Source organism: Mauremys mutica, chromosome 1 (assembly GCF_020497125.1).
Source record: "Mauremys mutica isolate MM-2020 ecotype Southern chromosome 1, ASM2049712v1, whole genome shotgun sequence".
NCBI classification, from domain to species: Eukaryota; Metazoa; Chordata; order Testudines; family Geoemydidae; genus Mauremys; species Mauremys mutica.
In genome coordinates, this window is record NC_059072.1 from 228,863,072 (window position 1) to 228,876,484 (window position 13,413).

Below are 13,413 nucleotides of genomic sequence, written 5' to 3' on the forward strand. Positions count from 1 at the left end.
TGTGAACACAGAACCTGTTACCGTTTAAGGACAAAGGGCCCATTCCATCAGTCTACTGAGGGTCAAATTGTTCTCATGCATTCAGATCAGTAAACTTGTGCATACCACATGAAATTCACCCCTCTGCAAGGGGCTTGCACAAGGTATATCCCTCACTTAAGTTCCATGTAAACCTTCAAAAGAGAGCTTGAGTGGGACTAAAGTGAGGCAAGGGACTTATGCTGGCCTACAGGATTGAATTTCACCCTGTATCCATCCTACTCAGAAGTCAGAAACAATGCCTGTTGGTGTTACTAAGAATTTTGCCTGAGCAAATACTGCAGAATTGGGCCCCAAATCCTGCCTTTCTCCCAGTGAGCTCACCTGAGAGCCAAATTTGGTCCCCAAAGGTTTTCAATATGCCTCTTCCAAGCAATGTTCTGAAAATATCCCCTTAAAACCTAAGCACTTTAAGCATTTTGGTCCTCTGAGACATGAGTGTCTTCTTTTGATTGTCAATCTAATGTATAACCTACTTACAATTTTTTTATTTTAGTTTTATGTCAAAATCATCAAGAGCATTTGACGGGAACAAAATGAGTTCTAGATAGCAAAAAAAGCCTTCATTATTTATCACCAGGGGTGCAAAACTTTTTAGCACATAATTAAATTTACTTTGGAAAGCGAAGTAGATGAGTAGTAATTGATGCCTGCCTCTAGGAACATTTAAAAAACATACTCTAAAATAGTCATTAATGCGGTAACAGTATTAGGAAAATCAATATCAAATGGCTGAACAGCACCCACTTTAACAGAACTCATTCAACACTGTCTGCAGATATTATGAATAAAGCAAAACAAGGAAGCCAACAGTCTTTGTTTTCATTTACTTGAGTGTTTAGCTTTTTTCAGCAGAATGTGTTAATGAACATTGAAAAGGTGCACATTAACATATTTGATAGATAATAAAATGCAATGAGGGGATTTAATCAAAGCAATGAAGGAGTCTAATTAATGCAATCAGCATTAGGTCGTGCAAATATTTTCATTGAATGCCATCTTGTAAAGCCAGTGACGTGCAGGATTTTTGCTATGTAATGCTGTGCCTCTCTCTCTCTGTGCTAAGACCTACAGAAAAATGTGTGACTGAATGCAAAACCATGGTTATGTGCATAGAACTTTCTTCTCAGAATCCTTTAGATTTAGGAAATCTTACCAAGACTTTAAGGATACTGAAAATAAAGTCTGTTGATTGTTATAAATTATGTGGCATTCTGATTTTTCCCCTCCCTCTCACTTTCAATGTTGTTTTGATTTTCTTGTCAAGGTCATTTTAAAAGACTATGTATAAATACTGTAAGTCAATGCTTTTCAACCTTTTTCATTTGCAGACCCCTAAAAAATTTAGAAAGGAGTTGCGGTCTCCTTTGGAAATTCAACCTGTGGTCCCTCACCATAGAAGTCTTACACTGAAAACTGACCGAACAGAATTCAGCTATAAATGTTGCACGGGCTTGACATGGCATTTGATGCAGTGTGAGAAATGGCGCTAAACTGTGGATTTCTATGGTAACAACAACACTTCCGGGTTTTGACCTGTAGGTGGGGTGGTATTCACATACTTTTGATTGATCAGAAAAATGGAATGCCTTTTCTGGGATCTGAAACTTTATTTTCACTGTCACCTTTTGCGGACCTCTTAGACATAGTTTGCGGATCCCCAGGCTCCGTGGACCACAGGTTGAAAACCACTGCTGTAAGTTATAACGTATACTGCCTCCACTCTGCTGTTTTCCCTTATTGTTTATACTGGGGCCACTCTCTTTCCATATTATGTTAGAGAGTTACCAAGTTTGTTAAAAATGCAGTTAATTGATTCTTTAGTGAAAAGTTAGATAGAGCACCAAAGGATTTAGGAGAATAAGTCCCACTCATTTCTGTAGGACTTGAGCTCCTAAATCTCTTCAGTGCTTTTTAAAATTTAAAATGATGGCATAATTTAAATAAATATTTAAATCAGGTATCTATTAACTAGCTAAGATACACACATGTTCTTTCAGAATGCAAACATTTCAGGGTAACATTTATAACCATATTATTTAAAACCTGAGCTTGATTTGCCATGTCTTTTTATAGATAATGTGCTTGATGTTGATTATAGGGGTTTGATCCTGCCAAGTGCTGAGAAATCTCTACTGTCTTTGACTTCAGCAGGTCTATAAGGAACTCAGCAGCATAAGATGGAGCCATAAGGGGACTAAACAAAACAGTGTCAGGGCTTGGCTACACTTACGGTTTGCAGCGCTGGTAGTTTGCAGCGCTGGACATCCAGCTTTGTAGGAGCAGCGCTGGTGTGTGGCCACACTCACAGCTACCAGCGCTGGTGTGTGGCCATATTTGTAACATTTGCAGCGCTGTTGGGAGTGCTGCATTATGGGCAGCTATCCCAGCATTCAAGTGGCAACAATGTGCTTTTCAAAAGAGGGGGGTGGAGGGTGGTGTACTGTGACAGGGAGCGGGGAAGAGAGAGAGAGTGGATTTTTGGAGCCAACACTGTGGGTTAGTTTCCTGGATTGAAAAATCACAAAATGTTCATGAGCCCTTAGTCTTAACTCTTAATTGCAAACAGCCTGCCTCCAACACGGACTCCCTGCTGTTTCACTCACTCCCTGTGGTGTACTGTGACAGGGAGCGGGGAAGAGAGAGAGAGTGGATTTTTGGAGCCAACAGTTTAGCTTCCTGGATTGAAAAATCACAAAATGTTCGCGAACCCTTGGTCTTAATTGCAAACAGTCAAGCAAACATTCACTCCCTGCCTCTCATTTGATCGTTCACAGCCAGGTACAGATAGCTCCTGTTTGCTGTGATCAGTGTTTGTTTTTTAGATAAGCAGTTCAACGGAGCTCCGATCGGAGTTCACAACAAAACAAAGAGAGGCTGCATAACAAAACAGAGTAATTTATAAAAGCATTCTGGGATATCTGCTAATACCCTGGAGGCCAATAAAAGCGCTGGTGTGTGTCCACACTTGATGAGCAGCGCTGGATCACCAGCGCTGCAATCGCTACACCCCAACCTAGCCAGGTGTACAGCCAGCGCGCCAGCCAGGGAGTTGCAGCGCTGGATGTGCCTTGCAGGTGTGGACGGTTACTAATTGCAGCGCTGGAAAGCCTCTACCAGCGCTGCAACTTGCAGGTGTAGCCAAGCCCTCAGAACTGCTGTGTGATTACTTCAGAATAGCTCACAGCTCTTCCTTTAAAGTGGTGCACAGGAATCTCACTGGATTTTGTTGTGGAGTGAGGTATATTCTCATTTCAATTAGGTTGTGAATACACCTGATTTTTAGGTAGGAGGGGGTAGGGGAAGGTTACATCTGAATCCAAATTGCAATATATAGCTAGTCCTTATCTATAGTAGACTGAACTAAATCCCTGGATCTAAATACTCCAGAATTTTCAAGTATTCAAAATGTGAATCCATTCTGTGGTGCCAACCCATTTCTACTTTCTGTACTGGGTTGAAAACTTAAAATACTATGGACAAGACTCCACCACCTTCAATCACTGTAGCTTGGCTCCATGTATAGTCCCATCAAAGTCTATAGGCCTGTTTGTAGTGTAAGAATCCATGACTGGAAAGATGGTTGAATGCTACCTGTCAGGAGCGCTATGCTATTTTTAAAAAAGTTCCTTCAGCATTAACAGGAATTATGAGCACTAGAAGGGAGCATGTGCAAAAAAAAATTTTCTCTTTTTAAATTATAGTAGAGATGTATGAATCTCAGCACTTCAGGTTCACAAGGATTTGTGGGGAATCTTTTCTTTGAACCTAATTGTATAGATTAACATCCACTCAGTTTTACTTTGAGTTGTCAGGTTCAAACAAAAGCAAAGACTCAAAGCAAATCTGGGAGAAAATTGTCTCAGCCTACCTGATGTTGGGTTGAGTTTTTCCTGGTTTCAATCTCAAAACCATAAATAGTCCAAATTCACTTAAACCTAGTTAAGATTGCCCCTATAGGTTCACACATGTTTTGGTGAAATGGTCAAAGTTTCCCATCTGTAACAAAACCTGAAGTCAGAAGAGTTGTATCTGGTTCATTTCAGTTTCATTACTGAAATGTCACACAACTCTAATTTATAGCCCTGGAGATTACTAAAATATGTAAAGCTCTAATTGTAGCATTATCGTGCAAATGTGAGACAGAGCCATCAGACATCTGTCTTAGAGTTATGCTTGATTTTCATGTGTATCTCCAGGGGTTACATTTATTTAAGTCATAACCATACTTTTTTTTACTCCTTTGACTAAGTATTTATTATTTAGAGCACTGTTTATGACAAAAAAAGCAAACACCAACAGTAGCTATTCCTAACCTTTAGCACTGTGGTATGTAAAGTTTATTGTATTTTAATACTATAGGTACATTCTTAGTAGCTTAGGCACTCAGTAACTATCCCCTCTATAATAGCACCATTCTATACCACATCCCACTCCTTCACAAGATGGCTTCAATGTTCAGTCCCACTCACCATTGTAGTTTCTGCTATTGAACCAAAGCTGTTGATAAATATGTTGCAGGTAACATTTACAGGAGGACCTGCAAGTTGAACAATAAATAGAAAAATTGACAGGTTCTGTTCATGACATATCAAGTATTGTTGTTTTCTTGCCAGTGGCATCATAACACTTACCATTGTGGTTTCTGTGACTGATCCAAAACTGTTGATAAAAATATTGCAAGTAACGTTTACTGGAGGACCTGTGGAATGCAATAAAAATGTTGCAATATACAGTGAAGCAAAAGCACAGATCCATCAACATCTGTGCAGACTGGTACAGATGTGGATGAAACTAAGTAGAAAAGTGCGATTTCACAGTCAAAGTCATGTGCATGTCCATCAAAGAAACAATATCACCACAACTACTTTGATTAGACTGGTTTTGTCAGAAAATAGTTTTACTTTTTTCATGTAAGGATTTATGAAAAGTGTTCGATTGACATTAGACACAAAAGTTCTTTGTTGATGCACCAAACCAGAACAACACAGGCAGTGGCATTGTAATCTTCCCACATTGCCCCACATCTCAGCCCAGCGATGAAGAGACCATCTCTGGCAGTTCAGTCATCGTGCCTATTCCATTCAGTCCTTGGCCTTTCTGCTGAGACTTCCAACAAGGGCAACTATTAACGTAGACTCCTGTCCATTAAAAACAGGATTCAGACAACCAACCCTTTTCACATCAGACACCAAGATGCCTCTTAAGCATAACAATGTTTGGTCACTACCAATCTTGACTAGGCACAGCTTTTGGTAGACAGCAACACTATATTTCCTCTGTCCCCAACTCCAACCTTCCTCATTATTTAAGAATCACTGAAGTGTAAAAACATGAAGGAAGCCTAAATGATATTTAATTTTTAACTACTAGCCCTTTTGCTATGATGTAACAAAGAGGTGGTTTTAAATGAATTCCTAATCAATCAGATTGGACTAAGGCTAGATGATTGAATTCAGGCAGTGGCAGATTTCACATATGCAGTTAATATTACATACTTTTTTTTCTATTTTCCCATTACCAATTTTTTAATCTTAAAATTTTCCTGATATTTAAAAATTCTGTGTTTCACATTTGCATTTTTATGAAAGACATAGAATATTTGTAAAAGTAAAAAGTAACATTCCTTTGGGGGTGTTTAAAAGTGCATTTCAGTGGAGTCCAGCAATCTTAGTTTTATTAACAAAAGGTTTTTGTGCAAATTTCTCTTTTGTCTTGGAACCAATACCAGCCTACAAGCTACTGCAAATGTAGTGCTGCATTGTTTTCTTTTTCTCATCAGAGGTGTAGTTTTTAACAGCATTTCCTTTTCTTCCCTTCTCCCAAGTTTCAGTCTAGTAAACCCAACATTTTGTTCATTTCGTATCTTCACACTGAAGGCATTCATTCATTGGCCAACAATTTCTGTATATCTAAATATTGCCAATGCATCCACTCTCCTTTTCTGCAAGTTCGCCTTGCTATCCTGAAATAATTCCAATATATCAATGAGGCATGAATTTGTTGTTCCTTATTTGCATTTATTTATAAATCCATCGTATGATTTATAATTGGTACTTTACAGACAAAAAAGGCATTTGCCAAATAAACTTACACTCTATGGCCCCAGTCCTGCAACATTCATAAGGTGGGATAGGTGGCTGCACCTGCAGAGAGCCCCAGTGAAGTCAGTCTGTTTGCACAGTGTAAATGGGGGCCTAGTTAAATAATGTACAGGGAAAGAATAGGAGATACATGTAATAAAAAAGCAAAATGACTCAGCAGTCCAGTTTGGCACACATCTTAATTCCCTCTGTTTTTTTTTTCTTGTGAAGATTTTTCTTTTGTTGGTTTTGTTAGTAGTTCACAGAGGGTGTGGGGGATAATCATTTGTTGGCCTTAAAGGGGAAGTATGGCTTTAAGGAAAGAGTGTTCAAAACACTTTTAATTTAAAAAAGTTTCATACACTTGTATCCCTCCTTCAAGATTATCTCATCTAATTTGGAATTACAGTGGCAAAAACTCTTCAACTGCACTTGAGGTTTCAGAGCCTGTTCCAAACCCATAAGGGTCTGTTCCAAAACCCACAAGCTTTCGCCTGATTTGACTACTCAAATCCCTACCTCTAAAAACCAAGCAAACCTGGATGTTAAATCAAGTCCTCTGTTTTGATATGCATCTAATCCTTTCATTAAGTATTATTACATTATTTTTGGCTACTTTTTAGTTTTCTAGAATGGGATAAACCATGTCTGAATGTGCAACCATACTCCAGGGTTTTGACATTCTGCTGACTGGATTACCTATACATTTTGGATCCATATAAGAGCTAATGTTGAGATGAGTTCCTGTCTGCATCCTGTAAAACTTGCCCATACCGGTATTGCCCTGGCCTCTTCTTTTGTCATTCAGTGTTGAACGGATTCTAAAACAATATGCATTTCCTCACCTTTTGGGGGCGAAGCCAGACTTTAAGGCACCTGCTCCCCTACATGGTGTAAACTTTGCTTGTGCCAATCAGAAACGAACACAAACAGGTTTTGGGCCCCGTCCCCTATGACACTTCTATGATGTCATAGTGGGTACTTTATGGCCTGCCTGCCATGTGCAGGCAGGGAGAGGAGAAAGAAAAACGAATCCTGTGTATACCCGTGTATTCTGTGTATACCCGTGTATCCTGTGTATACCCGTGTGTCCTGTGTATACCTGTAACCGAGCCTGATCACCTCGAAGCCTCTCTCTCAGCTCACGTGTTTCAAACAGAGCTTCTACGTTTGCTGGTCGTTATGCGTTGGTTTGTATTTGTAAGTATCAGTCATTACTAAATGCTGCATCTTTGTTTATAAATATTGTTAGTAGATATTTTAGTCATTGTGTGTTTTAAGTTTTATTAACTCTATTAGCTAATCATCCTCTGCTCCCTTACCCCTTGTAATTATCCCCAATAAAACTTTTAAATTGATTAAGTTTAGTGTGTGTGTGTGTGTCTGCAGTTTGCATCGTGACCCACACTCTCCTTGCATCCCTTACCAATATAGTCTGTTGCCACGTGCAGCCTGGTAAATAACAGGCCTGCATTTTTCTTTCGCCCCTGCGTGTCAGTGGCAATCCACAGATTACCTATACATTTTGGATCCATATAAGAGCTAAATATTATTATGATTATTTAAAATTAAAAAAAAACAACTTCATCCTGGTTTCTGAATGGAGTTAACTCCCAAAAAAGGATAGCTGAAGTGGGAACTGCTTGTCTGCCAGATAGCTAAGGTTTCGTAGTATTTACAATCCCATCATCTCCCCAGCAGGCCTGAGCCTACTGCCAGCTAACCAAACTTCCTAGTGTGCAGCCTTCTAAAAGAGGCCTGGTGCTTTAAAGTGCAGCGCACCTCCTGTAACTAGAGGCTCCTTAGTACCTCACAGACTATTTTCCTGAATCGAGCCCTCAGTATCCCAGAGATAATTCTCCAGAGTTGGCTGAGCTATGCTTTTTTGACAGTTCCCATATTTATGATATATAGCTGTGGACTTTCCTCTCTATGAGTAGCATGTAAACCTCTCCCTGCTAGCTGCTAGAGGGGGGTCTGTACACTCCATCACACAGGAGTACTGCTGAATTGAATTAAGTGTTCATAGAATTGTCTACTGAGGCTTTTCCAGTTGTTAACTCTGCTTTTGTCAGTGGCCTTTGATGCACATTCTCTGGTGCTGGTGTCTTATGTTGAATGCCTCATTTACTAGATATGGTCACTTCTAGATTTATCTTTTCTTCTTGCCCTGGAGAGTTTTTTTCACCTTCATCCAAACTCTGTACTCTCTAGTGTTCAGTCTGCACATGGTGACTTTTTTCTTCGCGTGAATCAGATTCTCTTTAACTACAGTGTCAATGGTGTTGTCATTATATGAGAGGTATAAAACAATTCCCAGGTATTTGACAATTTTCTTTGGACATTTATTTGGGCAAAGGGGTATATAAGGAAAGAATAATTATTGAAAATCAAAGAATGGGATACAGGCACAACACTTGAACTGCGGGGGTGGGGGGAGTGGAAAGATGCGTAAGCACAATCAAGAGATAGAGAAGGAAAAACACTTATTTTCACATATACACAAAATGAATGTGAAAATCCTAACAGGCTGAGTGAAGAATGACAAGTATATTCAGAGCCTAGCCTTGAGGTCACAACTCATTGTAAACTCTCTCCTTAGGCCTAGAGTCTCCCTCAAACTATGTGCTCCCACAGGGAAGTAAGAACACCACTAATTGCCCAGTGTGGGATTTCCACATCTTGGGTCTGGGCATTCAGGAATAAGAGAATGCTACTGCTAAGCACCCATTATTACCCCCCACCTGGAGCAGGTGGGCAGGGAATGGATAGAGAATGAGCAGAGTCTTGACACCAGTCACCGATATGCCGGTAAGCACAGCCGAGCTGGCCTGGGGAACTCTGCAGTTTGCAGGTGATACAGAACAGCACAGCCGAGCTGGCCTGGAGAACTCTGCAGTTTGCAGGTGATACAGAACAGCAGCAAATTACTCCCTCCACCTCCCAAAGCAAGGGAGAAGTAAGGCAGTAACTGTGCTGCAGAAAGGTGCCAGTTTTGAGGTGCAGGGCCTTCCTGAAGAGATGCGATTTACACCCCATTTGCTCAGGGATATACCTAAAGGCATAATCTAGCCCTATACCAGACAAACTCACACTGAAATCAGCCAGTTTGCCTAAGGACCAGGTGAAAAACTGAGAGCTAGATTGTAGGTGGCCTTTATGGAGGTGCACAGGGGAAGAGTGGGAAAATCAAGGAGCCTTTCTCCTATGCTGCATGGCCCATGTAAATTGCAGTGCCTATGCTCAGAAGAATGCAGGCTCTGCTTACTGTCTGCACTCCACAGGGGTCTAACGCTCCCCAGCAGGGGTGAGAAGAAAGTCTGGCCATAGCATCACCTCTTCGCCATACCAGCCTGCAGGAGCGAGACTGTTGAAACTAGAAGAGGAGCCAGGACAACATATATTGATTTTAGCTGCCACGAGCTTTGAACAAATACAACTTCTTCTTCCATCTAAACAGAGACACCTAGCTGGAGTGTTAAGTGTGAGGGAAGAGGGAGCAACACATCACTCACAAGAGGCAAGAAGTAGGGGGACCAAATGCACATGTGGTCCCCTGAATGCTTACTTATAAGTGTGACATTTCTCACCAAAGAGTAATGTACTTTGTTTACTCTCATGTCTTTTTGGAGTGCATCATGCTGTTTCCCTAAGTATGATAGTGTCTATAAAAATAGAAATCCCTTTCCTTTAGGGCCTATTTAGAAACATTCTCCATAGTGCAATATACAGTAACTATTCATATCCTTAAATCTCTTTTTTTCTTCATTGATGACAGTTTCAGCCATTAAGCACAAAAAAAGGACAAAGATCTCAGGGACCTCTGAAATGCAGTAATTGTATGGTATTTTACGAGGATCCAATTTGCTGGAACTAACAAATAGACCCAAAATTATTATTCTGCTTCATCAAGCTAAAGCCAATATCATCTTTAAGTGCCTTCCTCTTTACAATAGCTTAGTTAACTGAGCACATTGTGTCTGGTATCATCTGACTATGACAACGCACAATTCTGGGCACCTGCTGTAGTACTGAGACTATGGAATTGCATTTTGTGGAACTGACATACGTGTATCAGCAATAGAATAAACTTATTCTGCCTAGTCCAGGAATGGGCAAACTACGGCCCAAAGGCCGAATCTGGACTGCAAGCGTTTTAAGCCAGCCTGCAAGCTGCACCACGCAGCTCAGTCCCACTCCGGTGCTCCGGCCGGGGTGCTGGGTCGGGGCCATACCACGCGGCTCTAGGAAGCTGCGTCATGGCCCCGCTCCAGCTCATACATGCTCCAGTGGGAGCTGCAGTGGGAGTGCCTGCAGATGAGGCAGCACACAGAGCTGCCTGGCTGCACCTCCGCATAGGAGCCAGAACAAGGACATGATGCTGCTTCCAGGAGCCGCTTGAGGTCAGCACCACTCTGAGCCTGCACCCCCTGAGCCTCTCCCCACACCCCAAACCCTTGCCCCAGCCCTGATCCCCCTCTTGCTTTCCCAACCCCTCTATCCCAGCCCGGAGCACCCTCCTGCACCCCAAACTCCTCATCTCCAGCCCCACCCCAGAGCCCACATCCCCTCCCGCACCCCAACCCCAATTTTGTGAGCATTCATGGCCCACCATAAAATTTCTATTCCCTGATGTGGTCCTTGGGCCAAAAAGTTTGCCCACCCCTGACCTAGCAGGGGCAAGATTAGAAAGGCAAAGGCACAAAATGAGCTCAAACTAGCTACAGGAATAAAGGGAAACAAGAAGACTTTTTATCAATACATTAGAAGCAAGAGGAAGACCAAGGACAGGGTAGGCCCACTGCTCAGTGAGGAGGGAGAAACAGTAACAGGAAACTTGGAAATGGCAGAGATGCTTAATGACGTCTTTGTTTCAGTCTTCACCGAGAAGTCTGAAGGAATGCCTAGCACAGTGAATGCTAATGGGAAGGGGGTAGGTTTAGAAGATAAAATAAAAAAAGAACAAGTTAAAAACCACTTAGAAAAGTTAGATGCCTGCAAGTCACCAGGGCCTGATGAAATGCATCCTAGAATACTCAAGGAGCTAATAGAGGATGTATCACAGCCTCTAGCTATTATCTTTGGAAAATCATGGGAGACAGGAGAGATTCCAGAAGACTGGAAAAGGGCAAATATAGTGCCCATCTATAAAAAGGGAAATAAAAACAACCCAGGAAACTACAGACCAGTTAGTTTAACTTCTGTGCCAGGGAAGATAATGGAGCAAGTAATTAAGGAAATCATCTGCAAACACTTGGAAGGTGGTAAGGTGATAGGCAATAGCCAGCATGGATTTGTAAAGAACAAATCGTGTCAAACCAATCTGATAGCTTTCTTTGATAGGATAATGAGTCTTGTGGATAAGGGAGAAGCGGTGGATGTGGTGTACCTAGACTTTAGTAAGGCATTTGATACGGTCTCACATGATATTCTTATCAATAAACTAGGCAGATAGAACTTAGATGGGGCTACTATAAGGTGGGTGCATAACTGGCTGGATAACCGTACTCAGAGAGTAGTTATTAATGGTTCCCAATCCTGCTGGAAAGGTATAACAAGTGGGGTTCCGCAGGGGTCTGTTTTGGGACTGGCTCCGTTCAATATCTTCATCAACAACTTAGATACTGGCATAGAAAGTACACTTATTAAGTTTGCAGATGATACCAAACTGGGAGGGATTGCAACTGCTTTGGAGGATAGGGTCATAATTCAAAATGATCTGGACAAATTGGAGAAATGGTCTGAGGTAAACAGGAAGAAGTTTAACAAAGACAAATGCAAAGTGCTGCACCTCCGCTTCCAGCAGCTCCCATTGGCCTGGAGCAGTGACCCGCAGCCAGTGGGAGCCACGATCGGCTGGACCTGCGGACGGGGCAGGTAAACACACCGGCCTGGCCTGCCAGGGGCTTTCCCTACACAAGCGGCGACCCCTGTTTGAGAAACTCTGCCCTATGCCTACATGCCAGGAGTCAGAACACCTCCTGCTGCTCTCTCTGTGCCACTGTTGCTCCATGCTGCTCCTAACAAAGGGGTTTATGTAAATTACTCATCTGACCTTTTACTGGCACTGTGTTAATACAGATCCTGAATCTGTCACCCTTAGTCACGCTGACCAATGTCTTGCTCTGCAAGAAGTTCTGCTGAAATCAATAAGTGTAGTAGAATCAAGCCCTTCTGATTCTGAGTGTGTTTTATTTGGTGTGTATAAAATTTATCCTTATACTTGGTAAAAAAAATCTGTTTTGACATTATGGTGCGCTGGCAGCTTACTGCTTTATCAGTGTGGCCCTTTTTCCATCTTCTGTGATTTTTTAAAGTTTTTGCCAATTCTCTGTTTTTTAACTTCACAGCTCAGAGGTAGGGTTGATGTGTTCCTAGTAGGAGTGTTCATCATCTGAGAAATTATGTCCTGTGTTTATCCTACAGAACTGAGGGAAAACAGGGTTGATAGCTCGAATGGAAGTCTGGCTTATTGTCAGAGTTGAATCCTGGTTCAGCAGTTGATTGTATGTGATTTGTACTTGTTAGGACCCAGGGATGGCAAACTGGTTCAGAAGCTGAATGGTTGGATCAGTGTGCTGTGGGAGTGTTTGGGGGAAGGATTTGGCAAATGGAAGATCGGGCTGCTAGATGGTTTGGGTTGCATGGTGTTGGTTTGAGTAGCTTGGTGTGATACTACTGTTGTTTTATGTATTGTCCTTGTACTGAATGCATGCACTCTGTCAGTGTGTGAGTCCAGTTCCCGCTAAACCCAATGGGGGACTTTCCAGTGACTTCACCTGGAGCTGGATTACACCCACTGTGATCATTGCAGCCAATCAGATAAGCAGGGTAAATGTAAGATAAAATATTCATGACTTCCTTGGCACTTTTGCCTTTCTTCCCCATGACAATCCATAATTTTTGACATACTGCACCACAATTTAGGTACATCCTTATTTATCTGAGAGGCATTTCGATTTTACTTACATTTCAATTTGTAGATCGTGTGCCTAATATCCTTTGCCTATACAGATCAACAATAAAAAATTACACACACATACACAAAATCAGTCAATCTATCAATCTAAATAAACATAATAGGCAATAGTAACATAACTCTTTTCCTCACACAAAGGATTAACATGTGTCCTGCCTTTAATTGACCCCAGGAAAAAACCTGAGCAAATATACAGCCTTGCAACATATACCCTCAATGTCAATAGACTCAGACTGTCAGACCAAAGAGATGCAAATTCCAGAGTTAAAGGTTCTTCACCAAGAATGTCCTGTCCTCCCACCAAAGACAGAG

General features: G+C 41.6%; 1 protein-coding gene across 9 annotated transcripts in view; it reads right to left on the minus strand.

Moving 5' to 3' along the window:
- The window catches only part of GLRA2 (glycine receptor alpha 2), a 137,700-nt gene extending 130,679 nt beyond the window's left edge, over positions 1-7,021 (minus strand). Inside the window, exons 1-4 of one of the 9 annotated variants that reach the window (XM_045007091.1) lie at positions 6,968-7,020; positions 6,134-6,185; positions 4,674-4,741; positions 4,512-4,579 (exon numbers count right to left, since the gene is read on the minus strand). In XM_045007091.1, the coding sequence (XP_044863026.1) occupies positions 4,512-4,579; positions 4,674-4,741; positions 6,134-6,159 (162 nt within the window). In that variant the 5' untranslated portion in view covers positions 6,160-6,185; positions 6,968-7,020. Of the gene's footprint in view, positions 1-4,511; positions 4,580-4,673; positions 4,742-6,133; positions 6,237-6,967 lie in introns of those variants that run through there. The other 8 variants (XM_045007086.1, XM_045007141.1, XM_045007135.1 and 5 more) reach the window with 8 other exon arrangements.
- Between the last annotated feature and the right edge of the window lie 6,392 nt (positions 7,022-13,413).